At 38.7% G+C, this 27,468-nt stretch overlaps 2 protein-coding genes across 3 annotated transcripts; both read left to right on the top strand.

Moving 5' to 3' along the window:
• Positions 1–12,446: 12,446 nt before the first annotated feature.
• Positions 12,447–12,845, top strand: LOC142172774 (uncharacterized). The gene has a single exon (XM_075236456.1). The coding sequence runs from the start codon at positions 12,447–12,449 to the stop codon at positions 12,843–12,845; it is 399 nt and encodes a 132-aa protein (XP_075092557.1).
• Positions 12,846–13,558: 713 nt separating this feature from the next.
• Positions 13,559–20,044, top strand: LOC107817585 (uncharacterized). 2 transcript variants are annotated; one of them, XM_075237546.1, is made up of 4 exons: positions 13,559–14,312; positions 18,130–18,257; positions 18,331–18,462; positions 18,545–20,044. In XM_075237546.1, exons 2-4 carry the CDS (start codon positions 18,227–18,229, stop codon positions 19,108–19,110), a joined length of 729 nt encoding a protein of 242 aa, XP_075093647.1. In that variant the 5' UTR covers positions 13,559–14,312; positions 18,130–18,226; the 3' UTR covers positions 19,111–20,044. The 2 variants fall into 2 exon arrangements, with proteins under 2 accessions (XP_075093647.1, XP_075093648.1); XM_075237547.1 differs by lacking the exon at positions 18,130–18,257.
• Positions 20,045–27,468: the final 7,424 nt, after the last annotated feature.

Here is a 27,468-nt window from a genome sequence, read left to right as displayed (position 1 = left end):
TGGAACCAGTCTTTATCCAATCCCTTTCTTGCCTCTTGGGCCTTAGCTGACTGAGCTGATTTACCCCTTCTCGTTGGATGACCAGCCCTTTCTTAGACTTGGTGAACTCCTGTCGCGATGAATTAAACTCCGTTCCATTGCATACCAAAATTGCCTCAATGGCCTCCAACTCTATGGCAAGTAAAAAAACACCATCCGCACCTTCTCCACTCTCTTTGGCCTCCCGATCAAGAATTTAGCCACTGCTGCATCACATACTTCTTTCACATATCTACTACTTATTCAAATGAATCAAAATAAAATTAAAACTAAATGAACTAAAGCATTACCTCCCAGCTTCAACATCAACATTTCAAGTAACAAATGAAGACATCAAGAGACTTCTCCTGAACTGGTGCAGTTGAATCTGGTAGTCTTCCTACAAGATGGCCCTAATAATATCCTAAATAAAGAAAGTTTATCAACAAATACGATCATACTACACCCACGTATAGATTGCCACAATGGAGATTTTAAACAAAGCAAACCTGATCTAATGGAATAACATCCTTACTGAAGTAAGTACTCACCGAATTCACGTGGGCACAGGTCTATGGGATGATGTGACGACCCGACCCGTCGTCTCGGGAGTTACCGCCCCGTTTTCCCCATTTCCTATTTCTTTATGCTTCATTATCAGTGTTGGGTGTGAACGAGTTGATTCGGAAGGGAGGTGAAGCCCTCATGTTACCTTAGGATGATATGGTATATGCGATATGTTGTGAAGGATTGAGATTTGCGTGTGTAAGGTTATGGTTCAGTTCTGAATGGAAATTCATAACATTCTTAGGCAGTACGGGCAACTTTAGGTGATTAGAGGGATGAGCTTCAGATGATTAGGGTGAATGATCTTCAGATGATTAAGGAAATTGTATTTCTAATCATAGTGATTTGTAGAGGGTATATGTTTCAGAAAAAAAAAGGCCAATGTGATTAAGTTGATGGCACTTCAATAGTATTGCGGCACTTTAAGGCTGGATCGACTGCTGATATTCGAGTTGCTTGTATGGCACATGGAAATTTTAGAGTATTTATCGTGGAATGATTAGGTATCAAAAGTGTGCATGTATTCGCACGGTGGAAACTGGAATCAGGTATGATGATTTGTGTGCCATATGGAGTTGAAGACTGGGAGTTCTCATGTACAGGCTAGGTTGTGGTGGTGGATCGTGTGTATTCGGCACCGTTTAGCGGCAATCGGGATTCGGAGGCTCGAGTGGATCTTTGTTTGCTGGTATGTCAGATTTTGGATGTGATGTCGGAATTCAGACTGGTTGTCTTAGTGTTGAGTGATTCTGAACTATTACACTACGGGCAATACCGAAAATGCCACGGGTTGAGTGATGAAGTGCATTGGATTATGTTCTAGCAGAGTGGTTTATATTTCAAAGGACCAGCGGACGGTTGGGAAGGATAGCTTTCTTAATTGGGCATTCGTGATGGATGTTAGTGCAAAGGTTGCTATCATTAATTCAGTTCCGGTGTTGAGGGACTTTTTAGATGAGTTTCATATGGCTAGGCATGTCGCCGGGAGAGGTTGTTGATTTCGGTATTAATTTGGTGCTGGGCACTGGATCGTCTGGCTCCGATAGGAGTTGTAGTAGTGGAAGTCGAGCGGGATGAGTAATTGGGTGTTGCTCGGTGAATAACGTACCAATTATGTTCTATTAGGTTTGCGTGGTGTGTGTTATTTATTTCACCATGGGTGTAATGATTTGCTTTGGCTCCAGACATCAATTGAGCATGATTGTCGATTTCAAGCATAGTGACTTGAGGTGTTTCCTGTGGAGTAGTATTTGGATAGGAACGCGTGTTACAGCAAAGCTGTATGGAAACATGACATTGCGGGTCAAATTTGTGTGTCATGTTTCTATGATGTGAGCCAGGGTCTCAGCCTTGTGTTGTGGCAGTACTAGTGAGTTTGAGGTACAACTCTCTCACTTGAGTCATTTTCATGAATTGAGTATGTTCGGACCGTTTCTTATAGGTGCACGTATTATGCAAGTTGTGGCTTAGGCATGTATTGATGTGTCATGTCACCTGAGTAGTGTGTTTGGTCAGAAGAGATCATTGAAATCATTAATGAATGTGAACAGATTCGATTTCAATATGTGTGATGGGTAATATTGAGGTTTGTTCAAAATTTGCTATGGTAATTACCAGGAGAGAAATGACTTCATGAATGGTTGACATAGGAAATGGTTATGATTTATTGCGTGTTTCCTTTATCATTGGCAGTATGTAAAAGTGTTGGAATGAGGCTTTAGTTGTTAAGAGGTTTCCTATCGATATTCGATTATTATGTGCAACTACTGTGAATAGAAATTATCGTTCCGAGTGTCTGAGTTATGTGGTATATCAGATAATTGCACCTGATGTTGCATGTATGGGTTATTACAGTTGGTTCGGGCTTATTCTGAGTATGGATGTGAAGTTCTAATCTTGTGTATGATTTCGGAAGGTGTTGTGTGGTTCTATGGTTTATGGACTAGATGAATTGTGAAATTTCAGCTATGTTGTGTTATCGGACCTATGCGAGATAGGGTAGTGTGGGATCACCTACGGGTATATTCTTGGTAAAGTCGTTCAACTATTGGTTGGCTTCAAGGACAACTCTGGGTACGCTCGAGGACGAGCGTTTGTTTAAGTTGGGGAGTATGTGACGACCCGACCCGTCGTCTCGTGAGTTACCACCCCGTTTTCCCCATTTCCTATTTCTTTATGCTTCATTATCAGTGTTGGGTGTGAACGAGTTGATTTGGATTGGTTTTAGTAGGAAATGAGACACTTAGTCTCTTTAAGGAAGGTTTGTTTTGGAAAAGTCAACCGGACATTGACTTATGTGTTAGAGGGCTCGGATTTGAATCCCGATGATTCGTTTAGCTTCGGGGATGATTTGTGACTTAGGAGTGTGATCGGAAGTAATTTTGGAGGTCCGGTGTAGAATTAGGCTTGAATTGGCGAAGTTAGTATTTTGGCGAATTCCGGTTGATAGGTGAGATTTTGATCTGAGGGTCGGAATGGAATTCCGAGAGTTGCTGTAGCTTCGTTATGTCATTTGTGATGTGTGTGCAAAATTTCAGGTCATTCGGACGTGGTTTGGTTGGGTTTTTGATCGAATGCGTGTTTTGGAAGTTTTAAAAGAACTTAGGCTTGAATTCGATGTAATTCGATGATTTTAGTGTTAGTTGAGGTGTTTTGATGATTGGAGCAAGTTTGGATGATGTTTTAAGACATGTTGGCATATTTGGTTAGAGTCCCGAGGGGGCTCGGGTGAGTTTCGGAATGGTTTCAGGCCATTTTTAGGCCAATTTAACTTGCTGGATTTTTGACAGCAAGGTTCGAAACTTTTGATGTGAGGAGCATAATTTGGAAGCTTATATCTCGTAATCTATAAGGAATCGGAAAATGTATAAAACATGAAAGTTGTAGCCCTTGTATTCTAGTTTATAAAAATAAAAACTATTCATCATTTAGATTTTTGTACAGAAAGTTATAATCAATTGAATAAGGGCTAGTAAAGCTGTTTTGAAATTTCCCAGAAATTTCTGATGCGAGGAGGCTAATTTGGAAGCTTATATCTCGAAATATATATGGAATCGGAAAATGTATAAAACATGAAAGTTGTAGCCCTTATATTCTAGTTTTCAGAAATTTAAACCATTTGTCATTCGTACATTTGTACAGAAAGTTATGATCGATTGAATATGGCTGGTAAAGCAGTCTCTGGTGGACTTTTAGTGACGAAACTGGACTTTTAGTGACGGACGGACAGAAACTTAAGAACCAAAAATGCTAATTTCTTCATTTTCGTTTTGGGATTTTTGGAGCTCGATTCTTGGGCGATTTTGAGGTGTTCTTCACGATTTCAACTCAAGTAAGTGTCTTATACTCGAAAGTGTTTATATTACATAAATCCATGGTTATTTTCATCATTTAATTCGGATTTAAAGGGAAGAAATCAAGATTTTTGCAAAATCTTCCAAAAATGAAAAATTAAGATTTGGAGGTCGAGTTGTTGTCGGAATTTGATAATTTTTGTATGGTTGAACTCGTATCGGAATGGGTTGTCGGATTTTATAAGTTTCGCCGGATTCCAATACGCGGGCCTCACGAGCGAATTTTGAGTGCAATTTCGGATTTTTAATGGAAAGTGTAGAATTTCATATGGAATTAATTTCTATAATTTTTATTGATTGAATCGAATGATTTTGGATAGATTCGACGCACGTGGAGGCCAATTCGAGGGGCAAAGGCGTCGCGAGCTAAAGAAGTAGCTGGTTCGAGGTGAGTAATTGATGTAAATGATGTCCTGAGGGTTTGAAACCCCAGAATTTCACATCGTAACACTATATTGAGGTGACTTGCACGCCGGATAACGGGCGTGGGGTAGAGCACCATTGGGGATTGTGACTTGGTCCGTCCCAAGAGATGTTTTTACCGTGTTTTCTACTTGAACTAAATTGAGAATCATCCGTACTTGGATTTAACTGTTACATTTGGGCTTCTTGCCAATTATTTGAATCCTTCAGGGATTGACATCACTGTTTTCGCATACATGCATATCATTTGATCTCAATCCAAGGTTTTTAAATACTATTTTGCAAACTCAACCATCTTTCTAAGATTTGAAAACTTAAATGGTATTTTTAAATGATATTTCGGGCTGAGAACTACTGTTTACAAATGCCCAAGGGGCTTATGATGATTTCTGGACTGAGCATGGATCGGGTTGCGCGCTGCAACAGTATTACATTGATATTGAGGCTGAGAGCCTGGTTGAGTACATTGATATTAAGGCCGAGAGTCTGGTTGATTATACTGAGATTGATATGAGGCCGAGGGCCTAGATTTGATGCCACGAGATGACTTGATATTGCGCTTGGGCTGTAGGAGCCCCTCCGGAGTCTGCACACACCCCCAGTGAGCATCGTCGACGATAAACAAATGGGTGGCTCGGGCTGCACGCCGCAGTGGGTACTAGAGTGTACCATCATATGCATTGCATTGCACTCATGCATTTGTTTTTATCCGTTATACCTGTCTCAGTATTTGGTACTCTGATTTAATTGACTTGTTGCTTCACTATTTGTTGTTCTAAATTGCCAGTTATAGTTTACTTTGTATTTTTCCATGATTTCTTATTCTCAGCCTTTATTTAGGTTTATTACTCACTGGGTCGGAGTACTCACATTACTCCCTGCACCTTGCGTGCAGATCCAGGTACACCACAGGTTGAGTAAGGATTTGTTTAGCTGAGCAGCAGTATCCGGGAGTATTGCTGCATGGCGTTCGCAGCCTTGATCTCTCCCATCTATCTCTATCTTTTATTCCGTATTTTTCCTAGACAGAGTTGTAATAGGTGGATATTCTATATTAGAGGCTCATATTCGTGACACCGGATTCTGTTGGGCTATGGTGTGGTATTTTAATTGAACTTCCGCAGATTTTACTATTAATTATACACTTGAATGAAATGACTTAGTAAATTCTCTGTGATATTTATCTATAATCTGAATAAGAATTTGGGATAATGTTGTTGAATGGTCGGGCTTTCCTAACAGTGTGTTGGGCGCCATCATGACCGGGGTTGGGGTCGTGACAAGTTGGTATCAGAGCCTAGGTTACTTGGTCTCGCGAGTCATGAGCCGGTTTAGTAGAGTCTCGCGGATCGGTGCGGAGACGTCTGTATTTATCCTCGAGAGGCGGCAGAACCTTTAGGAAAACTTCACATTTCTTGAATTCTTATCGTGCATCCTTGATTCATCTCGAAAAGAAACTTTTGAAATTTCTTCCACGCGTTCGTATGCACGCATGGGCGCTCAGTATCAGATGTGCCTCGATGGCTTGTCATTCCCCGATTGAGGGGCGATGTGTTATCTTGTGAGTTTATGGTGGGCCAGTCTGGAGGACTTGAGGTTGGATCGTTGCCTATGGCGGGAGCGCCAAGGTGCTGATTGTGTGAACAAGTGTTTTTGAACTTATATGTTCGGTAGTGTCCCTGTTAGAGGAAATGATGGTTGTGGCTATGTGATAAGTATGTTAGTACTGCGAGGCATATCTATATGATTTGGAAGCGACGAGAAGGGTCTGCTGAATGATGGAAGAACTAATAGATTCTTGAAGTCCATCGTGATTTAAGTTATAGCCCGAGTTATGGGCGTGTGAAGAATCTTTTCATGTCTCCTAGTTGGGAGTGAAGTAAATTTCATGTTGCGGTATGAGTACAGACTCAGAAAGATCAAGTGACTACGTAATGCTTATGGCGGTGGAAGGTATACGAAAATCTTATATTGAGGCGAAGCAGGTGGGTTATCTCCCGTGAAGTGTGCTAAGGCGGTGTGATCCTCATGTGATGACAGAAGATCTCATGTGCAAATGAATTGTAAGTGTTGAAGTTTGAAATTTTTGGGTCACTTAAGAGAGTGAGTTTAACTGTTGCGAGATTGCCAAAGAGTTGAAGTACTAGATGAAATGTGTTTACACAAGATTACAGAGGATTTGAGTTTAACCTCACTAAGGAATTGAGGCAACAATAGAGTATATGCGTTATGAGTATAGTGTGTTGTGATCTATGGCTTCGAGCCAAGTTGGGGAGCTTGCTATTGGTTAGCGGATTGTGCGGTTATGTACTATGTTAGTTCCGATTTGATGCATGCTGGTGAATTAGTTCTGGTTGTGGAAATTGGGCGGAGAATGGCACGAGTGAAGGAAAATTTTGACAAGATGTCATAAGCTCGTATGAGCAGGAGATAAGTTTCTATGTTTACTGTAAGTTGGTATTGTCTTCAGCGTCACCTAAGATCGGTGTTTTGTAAAAAGGGTTTTGCATTCTGGTTAATGATTCTTGATCGCTCTTCAGCGTTAGTGCGACCGGTGGTTTGGAGGTACGCTCCAGATATTGTTGTGGTAGGTTGTGGGAGTGTGTCCCACGGGAAGATTATATAAGTGTGGCATGTGATCACTTGATTGATTAAAGATGTAAACCAAGTATGAAGTTTGTGATGGTGTCGTTAAATTGAAGATTCATGCCTGGAGGGCACTTGTCTTATTGGGTTGTGAACTGGGGAGGATTACTCCGATTGTGATGGTTGTTCTTGTGTGTTATGAGTAAAATAGGAGGTATTATGGACCTTTAAAAGGTTATCAGACTAGTTCAGTGTGATCAGAATCAGCTTGCAGCCGGTGGATAGATTTAATGTGAATAATGGCTCTATATCAGGCCAGATGTGTGCATTTTAGTAACGCGGTCCCCATGGAGGAGTAGTTAGGTTGATGTTTCATTGTCAGATATTTCGCGTAGTAATGCATTGCGCCGTGTGAGTTTTGAGACGGCTTGAGAAATTGCTATGTGTTGAGAATCCGCGTAGGAATGACGTTATATGAGCATCTTGGCTCATGAAATTCAGGTTGTACATTGCACCTCAGTTGTGCTTGAGTTTTGTAGCTTATAATGCTATATGTCCCTCAGAGATATTATTATGCACTTAGCATGCTTACAACCGATACTCGGTATTTTGTTGTAATGAGCAAATTTGGCTCGATGTGCATCTCTTTATGTGATATCTATGTGTGGATCGGGTGGCACGCTGCCATGGGTATGTTATCTAGATCGGGTTGCACGCCGCAATAGTGTGATGTTGAGTATAGTTTTCTATATGCTATTTTGTATGCCTTGTTTCCTGTTTTCTAAGGAAAGTCCGTATTAGTGTGTGGGATTGGTAATTCCTTCCAGAGTTCATTTTCTTTTTTTGTATCGCATTCGAATTGGTAGCCTATTGGCATATTAGGGCATCATATGCGGCTTTTGATTATGTCTGGGGTGGCTTATTGCCTGAGCAATTCGTAATGGGTTAGACGAGATCATTGAATTCGAGATCAGTGCAATCTGAGTATATGAAGTAAATTAAGGGGCTAAGACCATTGTTTGGTTCATAATGAAGTGATAGTTCTTACCAGAAGTATAGACCCAATGAATTGTTGATTCGACGGTGTTATGAATTTATACATATCTCATCTGTCGTGTCGGTATTGTAAGAATTTGAATAAAACCTATGTATGTCATGCAGAGCATGGGATGTGTCATGATTTTTTTTCTAGATGGGATCAATGGAAGTTCTTGACTAGTTGAGTACGTAAACGTTCATGGTTCGGAAGGGAGGTGAAGCCTTCATGTTACCTTAGGATGATATGGTATATGCGATATGTTGTGAAGGATTGAGATTTGCGTGTGTAAGGTTATGGTTCAGTTCTGAATGGAAATTCATAACATTCTTAGGCAGTACGGGCAACTTTAGGTGATTAGAGGGATGAGCTTCAGATGATTAGGGTGAATGATCTTCAGATGATTAAGGAAATTGTATTTCTAATCATAGTGATTTGTAGAGGGTATATGTTTCAGAAAAAAAAAAGGCCAATGTGATTAAGTTGATGGCACTTCAATAGTATTGAGGCACTTTAAGGCTGGATCGATTGCTGATATTCGAGTTGCTTGTATGGCACATGGAAATTTTAGAGTATTTATCGTGGAATGATTAGGTATCAAAAGTGTCCATGTATTCGCATGGTGGAAACTGGAATCAGGTATGATGATTTGTGTGCCATATGGAGTTGAAGACTAGGAGTTCTCATGTACAGGCTAGGTTGTGGTGGTGGATCGTGTGTATTCGGCACCGTTTAGCGGCAATCGGGATTCGGAGGCTCGAGTGGATCTTTGTTTGCCGGTATGTCAGATTTTGGATGTGATGTCGGAATTCAGACTGGTTGTCTTAGTGTTGAGTGATTCTGAACTATTGCACTACGGGCAAAACCGAAAATGCCACGAGTTGAGTGATGAAGTGCTTTGGATTATGTTCTAGCAGAGTGGTTTATATTTAAAAGGACCAGCGGACGGTTGGGAAGGATTGTTTTCTTAATTGGGCATTCGTGATGGATGTCAGTGCAAAGGTTGATATCATTAATTCAGTTCCGGTGTTGAGGGACTTTTTAGATGAGTTTCATATGGCTAGGCATGTCGCCGGGAGAGGTTGTTGATTTCGGTATTAATTTGGTGCCGGGCACCGGATCGTCTGGCTCCGATAGGAGTTGTAGTAGTAGAAGTCGAGCGGGATGAGTAATTGGGTGTTGCTCGGTGAATAACATACCAGTTATGTTCTATTAGGTTTGCGTGGTGTGTGTTATTTATTTCACCATGGGTGTAATGATTTGCTTTGGCTCGAGACATCAATTGAGCATGGTTGTCGATTTCAAGCATAGTGACTTGAGGTGTTTCCTGTGGAGTAGTATTTGGATAGGAACGCGTGTTACAGCAAAGCTGTGTGGAAATATGACATTGCGGGTCAAATTTGTGTGTCATGTTTCTATGATGTGAGACAGGGTCTCAGCCTTGTGTTGTGGCAGTACTGGTGAGTTTGAGGTACAACTCTCTCAGTTGAGTCATTTTCATGAATTGAGTATGTTCGAACCGTTTCTTATCGGTGCACGTATTATGCAAGTTGTGGCTTAGGCATGTATTGATGTGTCATGTCACCTGAGTAGTGTGTTTGGTCAGAAGAGATCGTTGAAATCATTAATGAATGTGAACAGATTCGATTTCAGTATGTGTGATGGGTAAATATTGAGGTTCGTTCAAAATTTGCTATGGTAATTACCAGGAGAGAAATGACTTCATGAATGGTTGACATAGGAAATGGTTATGATTTATTGCGTGTTTCCTTTATCATTGGCAGTATGTAAAAGTGTTGGAATGAGGCTTTAGTTGTTAAGAGGTTTCCTATCGATATTCGATTATTATGTGCAGCTACTGTGAATAGAAATTATCGTTCCGAGTGTCTGAGTTATGTGGTATATCAGATAGTTGCACCTGATGTTGCATGTATGGGTTATTACAGCTGGTTCGGGCTTATTCTGAGTATGGATGTGAAGTTCTAATCTTGTGTATGATTCCGGAAGGTGCAGTGTGGTTCTATGGTTTATGGACTAGATGAATTGTGAAATTTCAGCTATGTTGTGTTATCGGACCTATGCGAGATAGGGTAGTGTGGGATCACCTACGGGTATATTCTTGGTAAAGTCGTTCAACTATTGGTTGGCTTCAAGGACAACTCTGGGTACGCTCGAGGACGAGCATTTGTTTAAGTTTGGGAGGATGTGACGACCCGACCCGTCGTCTCGTGAGTTACCACCCGTTTTCCCCATTTCCTATTTCTTTATGCTTCATTATCAGTGTTGGGTGTGAACGAGTTGATTTGGATTGGTTTTAGTAGGAAATGAGACACTTAGTCTCTTTAAGGAAGGTTTGTTTTGGAAAAGTCAACCGGACGTTGACTTTTGTGTTAGAGGGCTCGGATTTGAATCCCGATGATTCGGTTAGCTTCGGGGGATGATTTGTGACTTAGGAGTGTGATCGGAAGTAATTTTGGAGGTTCGATGTAGAATTAGGCTTGAATTGGCGAAGTTAGTATTTTGGCGAATTCCGGTTGATAGGTGAGATTTTGATCTGAGGGTCGGAATGGAATTCTGAGAGTTGTTGTAGCTTCGTTACGTCATTTGTGATGTGTGTGCAAAATTTTAGGTCATTCGGACGTGGTTTGGTTGGGTTTTTGATCGAATGCGTGTTTTGGAAGTTTTAAAAGAACTTAGGCTTTAATTCGATGTATTTCGATGATTTTAGTGTTAGTTGAGGTGTTTTGATGATTGGAACAAGTTTGGATGATGTTTTAAGACATGTTGGCATATTTGGTTAGAGTCCCGAGGGGCTCGGGTGAGTTTCAGAATGGTTTCGGGCCATTTTTAGGCCAATTTAACTTGCTGGATTTTTGACAGCAAGGTTCGAATATTTTGATGCCACGAGCATAATTTGGAAGCTTATATCTCGTAATCTATAAGGAATCGGAAAATGTATAAAACATGAAAGTTGTAGCCCTTGTATTCTAGTTTCCAGAAATATAAACCATTTATCATTTGGATATTTGTACAGAAAGTTATAATCGATTGAATAAGGGCTAGTAAAGCTGTTTTGAAATTTCCCAGAAATTCCTGATGCGAGGAGGCTAATTTGAAAGCTTATATCTCGAAATATATATACAATCAGAAAATGTATAAAACATGAAAGTTGTAGCGCTTGTATTCTAGTTTCCAAAAATTTAAACCGTTTGTCATTCAGACATTTGTACAGAAAGTTATGATCGATTGAATATGGCTAGTAAAGCTATCTCTGGTGGACTTTTAGTGACGAAACTGGACTTTAGTGACGGGCGGACAGAAACTTAAGGACCAAAAATGCTGATTTCTTCATTTTCGTTTTGGGATTTTTGGAGCTCGGTTCTTGGGCGATTTTGAGGTGTTCTTCACGATTTCAACTCAAGTAAGTGTCCTATACTCGAAAGTGTTTATATTACATAAATCCATGGTTATTTTCATCGTTTAATTCGGATTTAAATGGAAGAAATCAAGATTTTTGCAAAATCTTCCAAAAATAAAAAATTAAGATTTGGAGGTCGAGTTGTTGTCGGAATTTGATAATTTTGGTATGGTTGAACTCATATCGGAATGGGTTGTCGGATTTTATAAGTTCGCCGGATTCCGAGACGCGGGCCCCACGAGCGAATTTTGAGTGCAATTTCGGATTTTTATTGGAAAGTGTAGAATTTCATATGGAATTAATTCCTATAATTTTTATTGATTAAATCGAATGATTTTGGATAGATTCGACGCACGTGGAGGCCAATTCGAGGGGCAAAGGCGTCGCGAGCTAAAGAAGTAGCCGGTTCGAGAAGAGTAATTGATGTAAATGATGTCCTGAGGGTTTGAAACCCCGGAATTTCACATCGTAACGCTATATTGAGGTGACTTGCACGCCGGATAACGGGCGTGGGGTAGAGCACCATTGGGGATTGTGACTTGGTCCGTCCCAAGAGATGTTTTTACCGTATTTTCTACTTGAACTAAATTGAGAATCATCCTTACTTGGATTTAACTGTTACATTTGGGCTTCTTGCCAATTATTTGAATCCTTCAGGGATTGACATCATTGTTTTCGCATACATGTATATCATTTGATCTCAGTCCAAGGTTTTTAAATATTGTTTTGCAAACTCAGCCATCTTTTTAAGATTTGAAAACTTAAATGGTATTTTTAAATGATATTTCGGGATGAGAACTACTGTTTTACAAATGCCCAAGGGGCTTATGATGATTTCTGGACTGAGCATGGATTGGGCTGCGCGCCGCAACAGTATTACATTGATATTGAGGCCGAAAGCCTGGTTGAGTACATTGATATTGAGGCCGAGAGTCTGGTTGATTATACTGAGATTGATATGAGGCCGAGGGCCTAGATTTGATGCCACTCCTAGGGGAGGTATGTCTTAGCTGTTGGAGGGGAATACTCTATTACTATGAGCTATATGGCCCTTATGGGGTTCAATGGGAAGATGGATATTGCTACTTTGATATGGAACAATATTACTCAACCAAAGCACAGATTCATCGTGTGGTTGGTTGTTAAGTATAGGTTGCTCACTCAGGAGAGACTTGCTCATCTGCACATTCAGGTGGAGAATGCTAATTGCTGCTTATGTAATTCAGGTATTATGGAAACCCCTCAACACTTATTTGGAGAGTGTTCCTGGTTCAAAACTGCTAGGGAGGCCTTGTTGTCATGGGCATGTATTCAAATGCAGCCTGTTACTGTCAACCAAGTGTTCAAAAGTATCAGATGGAAACATTGGAAGCATATACAAAAAGAGATTGTTGCATCCATTTGGAGTGATCTAGTTTACCATACATGGAGAGCTCGAAATTAGAAGCTATTCAGAGGATTAAATGTACATACGGAGCCGGTGGTAACTCAGATCAAGAAGAACTAGTTGATAGACTAACTTTACCATACCTGTACAACAAGTTATGTATGTAGACATGTGATTTTTGACCTTCCCCAAGATTTTTCACATTTTAGCATGTAGATATTGAGTTTAGGTCTAATATTGCTATTTTGGCTATTTTTAAACTTCTTCGGTCTATTTTATTTCAAAGACTAAAAAAAAGAAAACTAACAAAATATTACTTCTTTATGTTAGATTATTGATATTTTTGATTGCTAGTTTTATTTTATTTTATTTTTACAAAGGATAAAAGAAAAGTTTCAAAAAATATTTTTACTTGGTTTAGTGTAATTTTAAGTTATAAGTATTTAGTAAATATCGAGTAGTATTTGAATTTCTCTAATAGAATTATTTTAGTTCTCTTTTTAATATTGCTTACTTTAGATAAATAATATTTTGTAACTAGTTTTATTTTATCATTAATAGGAAATAAAACAAAACAAAAAGGAAAAAGAAAAAGAAAGAAAACGTGAATTTTTTTCAAAAAGAGTAATGAAGCAACGGAAGAAGTAAAGTTGCAAAGAAAAATCAATTGATTAAAACGGAGCCCACCTTATCTCTTGGTAACAAACTCACATGCACCCCATTTTATTCTCACTCACATTTTTTAGCACATGGGGGAAGGGAACGAAAAAACGGAAAAAGAAAAATTAGAGAGGGCAATGAGGACAAAAATTAGAGCTGGGGAATCTTTCCTTTCATGCCTATTCTCTTTCTATATAACACATGCACACACAGAAAAAAAGAAAAGAAAAAAGGCTGGAGAATGGGAAAAAACAAGGAACGACCCCCCCCCCCCCCCCAATTTCCTGTTCTTCACCTTCTTCAACAAAATCACACAGCAGCGATTTCTCAACAAAGGGATCCATGATCTCTCTTTCTGATTCTCAATAGAGAAAGAGCAGCGGCTCCTTTTCCTTCTCCGGCAACTAGCGAGTCAGCCGCAAACATCCCCATTAACTCCTCACTCTCCAAAACCAGCTGTGAAACAACCCTGTTTCTCACCTCAAAACACCCCAGAAATGATTCCTCATCAGTCCAAAAACATAGCTGAAAACTCCGTGGAAACACAACTCTAAATCCAGCGAAAATCCGTCCAAAAACCACCCAAAACAGCGCCCGAAACTCCCCGGTACAACAGCTTCGAAACATATTCGAAGTCACTGCGCTTCAGCTCTAAAGACAACGCCTAGCTCGTTTCTTCTCTGTTGGTTTTTCGACGAGTTCGGGGCTGCCAAAGGGGTCGTTCTCAATTCTGGTTGAAGCGAGTCGAGGTCGACGTTTGAAGTCCCGGTTTGGTCTTGTTCGTGTTTTCACTTGAAAGCTTTGGTCGCAACCATGTAAATCAGTTGATTTCTTAATAAAAAGGGAAAGCTTGCGCATCAAAAGGTCCATCCTCTTCTCTTAAATTCATTTTTTTAAGTGGGTTAATGTCATGCATTCGATAAATTGTTTGGTTGCTCTATTTCGGAATCCTTGAGTTGCTATCTCGTTGCTTCGAATGGTGGAATATTTTTATGTTCTGTTAATTTGCTCTTAAGAACGTAAGTGTTTAATTTCGATATTTGAATCGAAAAATGCAATAGTGAAGAAAGCACAATGTTTGTCGTAGAAATCCTCTTGTTTTGGCTTATCTCGTTTGTTTGTGTCGTTAAGGTTTGGTGTAATTCTTATAGGATTTTGCATCTGATTCCTGTAAGCAGTAAGCCATGAATTCTTATTGAGCCTTGTATTGAAGTTTGTTGGGAGATGGCATCAAATTAAAAATTTATAGTCTTACTTGTTAACAACTAAGAGCCTTGAGCACAATTTGGTTAGCAAATCACTGAAGTTGAGAACGAGATTGGTTTGGTGTTTTTACTGGTGGGTCAGCATTTGTTCTTGTGAAATTGAGGTGTGCCATTTTTCTTAAGTAACCCATGGCCCTCGTTAAAATTAGTTAGCTCTTTTAAAAATCGAGGCGTGCCATCAGTTGAATTTTTCATGGCCCTCGCAAATGTGAAGGTGCGTAGTTGTTTTAGGCGCGTAATTTAAATTAATTTCCTTAAACTCGGGTGTGCATTTCATGTGACCCAAATCCAAATCTCAACAACGTTAAATAAAATGTGTCGTGGACCATGGGTGCATTTCATGTGGCGTGGTTCAAAGACGTGTTTTAGGTAACGTTGAATCTTCCTAAAATTAATTAAAAGCGGTTAATAATTTAAAATTATACCATAGGCTAAAACATGTATTAAAATCAGATAATAGGCCAATTGTAATAGTTTAAACGACCGTGCTAGAATCACGGAATCCGGGGATGCCTAACACCTTCCCCCGGATTAACAGAATTCTTTATTCAGAATTTCTGGTTCGCAGACTTCAAAAGGAAAGTCGAATCTTCCTCGATTTGGGATTTAAAATAAGCCGGTGACTTAAGACACCAATAAAAATATTCGAAGTGGCGACTCTGAATAAAAAATGAATAAATAATCCCATATCGAATAATGCCACTTAAATTGGAAAAACTCCTTTATATACCCTCTCAGGGTGTATAAAAAGGAGGTGTGACAATGTAGATTTAGAGGACTCATGCAAAGATTACAAATGTAATTAGCTGCTCACTTTGATTCTGGAGGCCTAAGATTAGGTGCTCTTTAGTTTATAAATTGTTCTTTGGTTATCAATGGTAATGTTTACAGTGTTACCAAAAAACATTTTTGGTGCATCTAAATTTGATATTATAAAAATTCAATTTCCCCCACTTTTCCACCTGCAACTTCCTGTATGATCTTATTTTGCAAAATCAAGTGTAGGGTTCAAATTTTGTAAGGCAAGTTTGACTAAAACTTTAAGCTTGAGCCATCCATTTGTTGGCTCAACATGGAATTTGCTCCTTTTTTTAATAAGTTTTTATGACTTTTTTCATCAACTTTAGAAGAAGACAACTATTTTCACTTAATGGGTTCATATTTCATGTACATAGAGGCCTTTCATATTAACTGCACAAGTTACACTCTCCGGTAGCTGCTATTTACTTGTGAACACAATCAAAAAAATTTGAAAGCGATGTACCATGGCTCAAACGAAGAGGATAAGTTAAATCTTGAAATTATTGGTCCGCTTGTTCTTCTAAGTTTTTTATGTTATTTGTGTGATTGATGACTTTTCATTATCTCTACCGTATAGCAATATTGTTCCGTGATATCTAATAGCTTGTTTGGATTGTTGTTACATGTTGTTTTTAAATATATCGTATCGTATCGTATCGTATCGTATTGTATTGTATTGTTCGTTGAATATAATATTTGGATAGATTGTATCGTTTGCCGTCATTTTATGATGTCACGCACTAACAATATGGAGAATAAACTTGCATCATTACTAAGAAAAAATAAGATATGGAGTAGAATTATTATATAAAAGAAGTAGGATAAAGAACAAAATATGATTATTTAATAATAAAGAAGGGCGAGATGAGAGAAAAAACAAGGAAACGACGCCATCACACCAAATCTGTCGTTTCATAAAGTGATACTTTTTGTCGTTACATAACGATGGATTTAATGATACGATACTGTTTAACCAAAAATATATCTTTCGATCAAAGATTAATTTTAGAAGAAAACGGGCTTCTGATAACCAAGTTTTGCCTCACTTTCCCAATAGTATCAAAGGAAAATAACAAGAATAAATAAGGAAATAATTGATTGCAAAGTCAATATAGTAAATTTTGAGAAAAGCAGAAAAGTAAAGTGAATATATTCCAATATTGTCTCAGATGTCCTTACAAGTGAAATTATTTCCTCTTGTATATAGGTTTACACATTTAATGGTTCCTTCCATTTATGGCTAAATCATTATGAGCTTTAATTGTATTAATGATCCGTTATAATTGGTAATCGTAACTGTTCACTAGGATTCTGTTACGATTCTGATTCCCCCTCCTCATTAAGGTTCATGGATCTTCCTTTCTTACTGTCTTGATTCATTCTTTGCCAGTTGTTAGTCCCGGTACTATCTCATGGGTGTTTTCCTCCCGTGCCTTTTCTTATTCTATCAAACACGACTTCCACGTATTGTGCCATGTCAGTAGTCTTATATTCCACATGTAGCACTTTATCACCACCAAATACAGATAGTCCCCCCACTTTCTTGAATATTCTCTACTAAATATTCGGGAAAGTGGAAGGTTTTTATGACGGGAATTCTCTGCCGCCTTTTTCGAATATAATCATATCCTTTTCTGAATCGATGTGACATTAATCACTTTTATTTGACGACCATGTCACGTAGCTGTTAACAATTGGTCCTTCAGTTCTTCAGCGCCTTTTAGGGTTTTCCTGCAACCGCATCAGTCACGAAGTGACAATTCCATTATGACGCTTCATAATGACCTCAATAGTCGTGTCTTCCTATAAATACTTAACTCATTTTTTCCGATTTTCTAAAGCCTTTCCTTCTTCGTATTCTTGCCTTACTTCATTCTGCATCTTTTTCCTGTGTTTCTCTAGTTAATCATGGCTTCATCAAATCCCGGTCCTCACAAAGTAGTAATTGTTGATGAACTTCCCCCTACAACTGTGCTTGTTAGGAGTAGAAGAGGTGGTAGATTACGTAGCCTCGGTTCTATTTCTGACTGTGGTTCCTCCTCTCAAGGTAGTGCTACCAAACCATCTTCTTCTAGAGCTAGGGCTTTTGCAACCCCAAGTTCTTCTTCTAAAGATAAAGATTTAACCGAAGCCCTTCGTGAACCCATTGTTGATGAAATTGTCCCTGAATAGCTATCCTTTGTGATTGATTGTGAATCCATGAAGAGTGAAGTCTCTTCCATGGCTGCTTCCCTTGATCGTGATGATCGTTACCCAACTCTGATTACCACTGGCCTTCTTGCTCTGGTTCGAAGAGAATGTAATTGGAAACCCGACTTCCCAGTTTTAATTCCTGGTTCTAACTAAAGAATAACTTCATACCAAGCTGACTATTCCTTCGTTTATACATATCCCTTTACCTTAAGATTTAAACCTCCTATTGACCTGGTAATCATTGAGTTATGTCGTTACTTCAGTGTTTGTTTGGGACAAATTGGTCCTATTGTTTGGAGAGTTGTTGCATGTCTCCATTATTTATCAAACTTGACTTCTATGCCTTTTACTTTTCGTCACTTACTCCATCTCTACTCTCCCAAACTATTTCGTGATGGAGTTTTTTTCCTTGTGGCCAAAAGTAAGAGATTATTAGTTAGCCCTGAAGATGATAGAGATCGAGGCTGGTATACTTGCTTCGTTGCTGCTCCTACTAGCGGTTTGGTGGGTGAAGAAAATATGTCTTTTCCAGAAAAGTGGAATTTTGCACGTAAGTATTTGTATCTCACCTTTTTCCTTTCTCAAAAATTGATTCTCATGTATTCTCGTACCTACTTTTTCAGCAACTATGGAAGTTTTTGAAGAGATCCTTGACTTTTGTGCTTGGGTAGAAAAATTAATATATGTTGCTCCTATGGAGAGAAGATCTTGGAAGTACCTTTCTCGGAGATTTGGGTGGAAAGTTAAAACACACGGTACTTTTTCCCGTTTAGTCTTTTTCTTTTTCTCTTTTACTTATTTAAGTGTTTTTCACCATGACTCTTTTTCTGTTGTCAGGATTTGTCATTCGTGGTGTTAGTCCTGCTTCTGTTTCATCTGCAAGACTTACGGTGAGTCTTGCTCAAGAAACGATTCCAAGGTCTTTTTCAAAGAGGAAGGTTGATGGAGCCTGTGGCTCAGAGGAAGAAGAAGAAGAACTAGAGGAAGGTTCTTTAGTTCGTGGACCTCGAGTTAGGAGGCGCGTTATTTCAGATGATGAAGCCATACTTTCTCCAAGTTCAATTCCTGTCAACGAGCCTGCAGATGCTACTTTAGTGAATTCTAATGAAGAGATGAATGCTCCTCCTCGTGAATCTACTGATAAGTTGTTTTCCCGTGGTTTTGATAGTGGTGATTTTGGTCCCATTTTTGAAGAGTTACCCTTTGCTTCTCTTCCAGTGTCAGTCCCCGTCTGTTCTCAATCTACCGTTCCTATTACTGCTGCTACAGCTCCTTCCGTGGCTGCTTTTACTTCCTCAACTATACCTATTTCTACTACTTCTCATGTTGAAGTTGGTACCTCTAATAGCAATAGAGTGATGAAAAAGGTTACCATAAAGTCCCTGAAGATGGTAATCTGTTGAAAAATTTTGGTCAAACCGACGTATGGTTAAAACCTTTAATTGGCCCAGTTGAGAAGTCTTAAGTTGGAAAGCCACGGCTCCTTGACATAGATGAATGATATTATTCATTCATCTTTGAAGCTTCAAGTTTTAGCTTTTTCCTTTCCTTTTCCTCGTGGTTATTTACTTTCGTTTGACAACCACTTTTTTTTGTAGATCAACTAAATAGGCACGGAACTTATGAAAAGAATTGTTCACACTGAGCAGCTAGTCAATGATTACCATACTGAAGCGATAACTGGAAGGAACAATATGAGGGTCTTCAATTGGAGAAAGAATTTTTGGCTGAAGAGAAGTGTGCTTTGGAACAACAAGTAAGGATGATGGTGGCGGAATTGGCAGTTGAAAAAGCCTCTTCAAGTCAAGTTGGCAGAGACAGACATCCTTGAGTCTTCATTTGCAAAGCAACTTTCTAAAACTACCAAGGAGATAAGGGGTTTGAAAGAACTCCTTAATCAGAAGGAGACTTATGTGGGGAAGTTAGTTCAAACACTTACTCAGGTTCAAGAAGACCTCCATAAGTTTCTGATAAAATCCAGTTGTTGGAGAGTTCCCTCGCCCCTCTGAAGATTTCTTATAATGCTTCTTTGATTGAGAAAGAAGAGTTGAAGGCTGAAATTGACTAGTGGGAGAAAGATTACGAAACCCTTGAAGATAAATCAACACCTGATATAAGTTGGACTTTTTTGAATACCAGTGTCACGCCCTAAAATCCGAGGAACACGACCAGCGCTCAACCGAGTAAACCCGACTGAGCAAGCATATTAGGTTTTATACTACCCAAATTCATCTTTGAATAAGGAGAAAATGTACACCATTAATCAAATTCTATAAACATGTCATTAACAATTCCATTTCATTTCCATTATCAACTTCGTTCACAATTTTGAAGATATTACAAGTTTTATACATCATTGCAAAACATCAATATTTCTACTTTAATTCCAATACCCGACACTACCCACAACCTGTCTACGGACCCTCTAAATACAACTGAAGAATAATATGGAAATGCTTGCAACAAGGCTCTAGCAATACCTCAAATAGAAAGGACATGATATACAGATAAAACAGGACCCCGAAACGAAGTGGGGCTAACCAAGTCAGCTGAAAGGATGATGCGGCACTAGCTGCGACCAACACTGCCTGCTATAGAAACACCTACATCCAATTAAAGACGTAGCGCACCTGGCAAAAGGGACGTTAGTGCCATCGAATAGCACTAGTATGTATAACTAAACACCATCCAATTAGAAAGAACAACCATACAAGAGTAAAAGAAATCATAAGGACAACAAAGCTTCAAATAAGTATCAAAACCAACAATATAAGAGGTTTACATAGTTTCACATAATTTTTGAAATTTTAAATTGGGGTATTCCATATCATTGCATCATCATCAACATTACCACCGCTTCTTTGAGCGGAGTCCGATCACGGCCCGATCGACTAAGCTGTCTTACCAAGACGTTACCCTTTTTTTATTCTCACTTTCCTGTTTTAATTATCAATACATTACCACCATGTGTGCATAACATGGCGTCCGATCACGGCCCGATCAGCTAAGCCATCTTACCAAGACGTTACCCTTTTTTCGTTAATCATCACATTTCAATATTTATTTCACATGTATCAATTCAGAGGCACTTAGGGCCATAATTATCAAATCATATTTGGCAATAGGCTACATTTCATAACTCACATTCTACATCACTTACACTTCCAACATCAAACTTGCAATTTAAGATAATGGGCATATACAAGAGCAATTCAAGTTGTAAGCATAGAGAGAGACATTTACATGAGTTGGCATAATAATCACAATTTAAACTTGACTTGAAATCTAGGCAATTTAGCATATAGTCCACATTCTTCACATATCATCAATTTATCAAGAATACCATATTGTACATATTGGGACATACTTTTCACATATATTCTTGCAACACTAATTCTTTTTAAATAACAAATACTACGTCAATCAAATTCCGGACTTACTATTTTACATGGACACCATGGGAGCTCAATTTCTAAGAAGAGGTGGTTTTAGCCACACATACCTTGTTTAAGAGTTCCTTAAGTTACTACGACATTCCGAAAATTCTAGCAATCCCAATCTACTTTATGACATGACAAAATTGAATACAAATTAGGAAGGTATTCATGGTTTCAGCTCATTCGAGCATTTTATCAAATACTAGTTGTACATCTTGATTTCAAATCTCTTTTACAAGATTTCATTCATTCCCCAACCCAACCTTTACTTATTTATGTTCAACAATCTTCCCACAAACTTAATTTGTACATGCATGTATACATAATACTATTACACCCAAGAATCATACCTCAATAACCCATCTCACAATCTCTACAACACCGACACAACCTAGGTTAGGCACCTATGGCTTCCAATCATCATCCCATGAGTTACAATACTTAATTCATACTCATATTCCCATAATATATCCATATATGTAAGTCTATAGGTGTAGGAATTACCTTTTGAAGGAAACCTTGCAAACCCTCATTTGAATTCTTGAAGGAATTTCTTGAAGATCTATGTGTTTTATGAGTAGATTTCATCAATACTAGTGTAGGAATGATAGAATTTCACACCAAGTTAATGGAGGTTGCTTACCTTGAAGATTGGAGGTGTTGGAGGTCTTGAGAGAGTGGAGGAAAACCCTAAAAGTCGTCCAAAAGATATGGGGAAAATAAATCCCGAAATTGTGTTTATAAGCCCAAATTTCGGATGCTGCCTCGTATGCTTCGCATCCCTACTTCACTCCTCTCATGAGCTCGGATGCTGACCCGGATGCTATGGCAGCACTTCACTGCCAGCTCCTCTTTTTGGATGTTGTCTCGGATGCTTCGCATTCGCGCAGTCCTCCGCTAGCCTTTGGTAATTTGGTCATAACTTCTTGTAGGAAATTCCAAATGACGAACGGTTTGAAGCGTTAGAGACTAGACTCAAAGCACTTTCATTTGACAGGCTGTGCATCATCTAAAACTTATATATCTGTAGATATTCTCGTTCAAAGTGTAGTCTTGTGCGTACTCATTTAAAATTTTAGTCTATCATGTAATTTTCCAATTTGGCTTAGACTTATACGCTTATTAACATATCCAATTGATATCCATTATATCACGAATCCTCATTTGCACACAAAATAAAATAATTAGCCTACCTTGGCACCACGAAATCTTAAATTACTTAGAAATATTTTCTAGGGCCTGACCCCCCCCCCCCGGATCATTCGTCCTCGAATGAGGAGTAGCGTCTGCCCTAAACGCATAACACAATATATCCCTTTTTTCACCTACCTCAATTCCCTAAATTTAGACTAACTCCCAAATTTTCAGAAATTTCGACAGAGTCTCCTTTGTAACTAGGCCTATCCACCTGCCAGAGAACCACCAAGACCATCCTAACAACTCATCTACATCTCGACAAAGCACCACAATGTATATATCAAAAATACTAATCTCACAATTACAAGCACAACATTATCATAATGATACCTGAACATGGACTGCACATTTTTAAATCACAACACCTATAAGGTACCTCTCAAATCAAAACCAATTGTTATACAATCGAGCGAAAATATTTTCTTTCCACGACACTTTAGGCCTTCAAGGTGGCCTCCTTGACTTACTAGCTTTACCATAACACATTTACGGAAACAATTCCAACCTCCAAACTTATCTAACAAGGATGACAGCTAGATACCTCGCATAAGCTAACTATCCATTAACTTCACCTTCAATAATTTCCACTGGAATGATACACAAAGGATCTCCAACTACCTTCTGAGACATAGACATGTGAATAGACAAAATATATGGCGAACAACTATGGGGAAACTTCATACTCCTAGTGCGGCCTAATGTGGAATACACTTATGCAACCTTCATTATCAACTCACAAAACATCTTCAGGGGAAAATGTTGAGAATAACCTGTTCACCCTCCAAAACTCTAAATCTCTAGGCGAACACTTCACACTAAATCCTTGATGACCTTCAACAGTTACTCTAAGATGTGCTATCATAAACTGACCATAAAATTACCTATCAAATATATGTGATCACACTGCGAAGCTTCCTCTTTGACTTGTTTGAACCTACAATACCCAATGGATCTAATACAATGAGGAACAACAGAGTTCAAGATCAGGCTGGAATTATTCAGGAATCCATTAATGTGCTGAGCAGAGTCTTTCATGAGGTTATATGCTAATAGACACGAAGATTACTACTAACAATACTGACATGGTTAATCATTGTGACGACATCAATTATTAGACAAATGAAGCGTATGGGTAACTAGTACATTGGCAATAAGAATCATTAAGGAGGAATATTCAAGTACGTGACCCAGTCGTCTCCTGGAGTGTAGGGAAACTCTGTTTATCAAGAATGAGAATACTATGGCACCTTGATTGCGATATGGGATTCAAAATACATGAAGTTGAATTGCACTCCTTTCATTGACTCACATAAGGAATCTATGCCACAAGCCCATGAGGATGGAAAGAAGTTGAATACTTATGAGATTATCATGTTTCAAACAGCTGAACCTTTCCTGATAATTGACCCTATATGAGAGAACTAAAGATACAACAATTGGTCTTCCAAATCAATATGCTCATGATATGTGCAAAAATCTAAAGGCATCTAACCTCAACTTTTTACGAGTGAAACCATATAGCTAGGAACTCATACCATAGGGGTGAAATCACGTATTGGTTAGAGGGGTTTTAATGGTTGACGTAACGCTCTAGGAGGAAAGACAATTAAAACTCCTATCCTCCTTAAGGAGGTGAAATGCCAGGGATAGCAAAATTTCCCGCACATGACAATGACGTTGTCAATAATCCTAGAAGCCAAGTGAGCAGAAGGCTATGTAACCCATCCAATCCAACCCATTTAAGACTTTTGAAAAGGGGATGCGCTTTTGCTTGAAATCATGGCAATATAAGTTTGAACTTAGGTGAAATCATTACTTTTGAAACCCATGAGATAAGCCCACGTAGCCCTAGAAAATCGTTAACAATGGCAAGAAAGTACTTAAAACCATTATGAGTTGGTATAGAGCAAGGCCTCAAAGTGCCTACATGGATAAGTTTGAAAGAATGAGACGTCTTAATGCATTTATTGGGGAAAGGTACCATAGGTTATCTAGTCACATGGACAAGAAGAGCAGGTAAATGGTTGTTAGAAGAACATCTACAAGGAATACCAGCAATATTCATTTATTCTAACAAAAGGAATATGTCCATATCCGCGATGCTATAAGACATCCTCTTTGATGCCATAAAACATAAAATGAGTTTTACAATGAGAGTTATCAGATGAAATAGATAGTAGGGCAACAAAACTAAAAAGCACCATTTGGAACCAACAAGCTTAAATTGAGTTGAAGATATTAGAAGTCTATAATAAAGGGGAATTTACCCACTTCCAGTGTCCTTTTTAGAAAAAGGGGCTTGTAGAGTACATAAAAGTGAGGTGAATTGGATCGAATCATATAATTGGATAGCTAGTCGAGAAAATGAGATAAGATCATATTGAAAAATATAGAGGAACAACACACGATACAAGGTAAATGAAAAGAAAGTAAGAGAGCCTATGGAAGTAACCTTTACATAGTAACCACTAGGAAGGGTGGTAATATAAGGGATTACGAGAAGCTAAATTTTTGAAAGAAGATCTTTGTATGTAGTCACGTGATGTATAGCTCCAGAATTCAAAAATCCAATTATGTTTGGCAACTCTATTCCACAATGAAGCACTGCAACACACTTCTATACAACCAGCTATTACCAGCCAAATTGGGAGACGCTATAAGACTTGACTGAGAGAAAAGCTTTGACATATGAATGTGTTACTAAGTGTATTTCTCCTTGGTCAACCCAAAACCAAGAGGCGAGAGTTAGCCTAATAAGCAAATTGTTGGACTAGCATATGTGTAGATAATCCATTATCGAAAGGAGATCATTCAATCTCAACAATTGCGGCATGCTATCAACCCTTGATGAACTTGAAGAAGGTGGGAACCCAACGAGATAGTATAAAATAATAATGGAAGGTTTGCAGATGTTCATAATGAGTTCTCCATGGATTTTGACTTGAGAATTGCCCAGATGCTAATGAAAGATAGAAAAACATGAGAAACAGGCGTTGTGCTATAATCACCCCCAAAGGTGTGCTTGGTCTTGACGGAGAACCTAGTAAGGGTCTTTATGAGAAAGGAGGTGTTACAATGAGACATAGAAGGATATGTTCTCTCATAGTTATTGAACAAGTGTTTGGAAACTAGCACAATGAATTCACTAACTAAGGAACACAATTAACACATGTTGTGGAGGTGTAAAGAGGAAATAAACATTTGTTATAAGCTGGACATGCTTTTTCTATATTAACTCCCAACTGCAATACATGACCACGCCACGAGCAACCACAATACTAGTAATAAAGTGAGATACTTACTGCGGGATGTCCCAAATGGACACAAAAGTTATACTAAGATGGCGACACAAGATCTTCCTATGACGAGGATGTGAGGATCTCAATTTTCAGAGAGACTTTATGCACATGGTGACCTTTTCGATTGACAAGTATTCATGTGATAGGTGTTAGGGTATACTCTTATGTTACTAGAACGTGAGAAGCTTTCACGATGATACTCGCAAGAGAGTAGAGTGACTGTTCAAACCATATAATCCATATACACAAGTGAGTAAAAGAGTGACTCGAGAAGGATCACAACACTAGGATGCTTTACATGGAACTTGACACCACATAGGTAAACTTTACGAAGGTGCATCCATAGGCACAAATGAGCAGATGTTGTCCATAAAAAGATTTTGTAACAAACTCATCGGACGTAGTCCCCTATTGAGAATTTAGGAAAGAAAGTGGGAAGTATTAATCCTAGAGTTATAACTCCATTCAAGGACGTATTTATAGAACTTAATTCCACAAGAGGATGTAAATAAGAGAATTTATGATAGAGTGGATTCACGAACAACACGTCTCCTTCAAGGAGTAGGTACACACAAGTTTTTGTGACTCACATCTTACTAAGATCATGTTTATGAGGACTCTTCAATAAGGATGTAGACATGCAATAAGTAAAAATTTTGTGTTGTTTATAATGATGTACTAGGGAGTGACTTACTTGTTGACTTTAGGTTGTTAGGGCAATAACTTAATCGATGCCCTTCGACTCCACATCCCTAATGCACGTTGGTAACATATTGATATACTATATGATCTGGTGGTGCAGAGACATTAAGGAACAAGGGTACTCCCCTTAGCAACAAGTTCTACCAATCCATCCATGGCTCGATACGTTCTCCTAACAAATGCTGGGGCAATCTACCTCAGATTCAATGGCGGGGTCATTCCCTCTTTAATGTTTCAAATTCGTAGATTATGGTATCAACATTACTCATCTGGAGAATATAACTGAAGATATTATTATCTGGAGATTATGGTATCAACATTTTCATATCATTTCCATTATTAACTTCGTTCACAATTTTGAAGATATTACAAGTTTTATTCATCATTGCAAAACATCAATATTTCTACGCTAATTCCAATACCCGACACTACCCACAACCTGTCTACGGACCCTCTAAATATAACTGAAGAATAATATGAAAATGCCTGCAACAAGGCTCTAGCAATACCTCAAATAGAAAGGACATGATATACAGATAAAACAGGACCCCGAAACGAAGTGGGGCTAACCAAGTCAGCTGAAAGGATGATGCGGCACTAGCTGCGACCAACACTGCCTGCTATAGAAACACCTACATCCAATTAAAGACGTAGCGCACCTGGCAAAAGGGACGTTAGTGCCATCGAATAGCACTAGTATGTATAACTAAACACCATCCAATTAGAAAGAACAACCATACAAGAGTAAAAGAAATCATAAGGACAACAAAGCTTCAAATAAGCATCAAAACCAACAATATAAGAGGTTTACATAGTTTCACATAATTTTTGAAATTTTAAATTGGGGTATTCCATATAATTGCATCATCATCAACATTACCGCCGCTTCTTTGAGCGGAGTCCGATCACGGCCCGATCGACTAAGCTGTCTTACCAAGACGTTACCCTTCTTTTATTCTCACTTTCCTGTTTTAATTATCAATATATTACCACCATGTGTCCATAACATGGCGTCCGATCACGGCCCGATCGGCTAAGCCATCTTACCAAGACGTTACCCTTTTCCGTTAATCATCTCACTTCAATCTTTGGATTCCACATGTATCAATTCAGAGGCACTTAGTGC

This window comes from Nicotiana tabacum, chromosome 18, assembly GCF_000715075.1.
Source record: "Nicotiana tabacum cultivar K326 chromosome 18, ASM71507v2, whole genome shotgun sequence".
In the NCBI taxonomy this organism is placed as follows: Eukaryota; Viridiplantae; Streptophyta; class Magnoliopsida; order Solanales; family Solanaceae; genus Nicotiana; species Nicotiana tabacum.
This window is presented reverse-complemented; position numbering and strand designations above follow the sequence as displayed.

Excerpts from the sequence above, each read along its gene's own strand:
- LOC107817585 (XM_075237546.1), top strand. The coding sequence starts at position 18,227 with ATGTCTTTTCCAGAAAAGTGGAATTTTGCAC. Across the intron at positions 18,258-18,330 it reads AGAAAAGTGGAATTTTGCAC|CAACTATGGAAGTTTTTGAA; the intron begins GTAAGTATTTGT and ends CTACTTTTTCAG. Across the intron at positions 18,463-18,544 it reads GTGGAAAGTTAAAACACACG|GATTTGTCATTCGTGGTGTT; the intron begins GTACTTTTTCCC and ends TTCTGTTGTCAG.
- LOC142172774 (XM_075236456.1), top strand. The coding sequence starts at position 12,447 with ATGGCCCTTATGGGGTTCAATGGGAAGATGGATATTGCTACTTTGATA.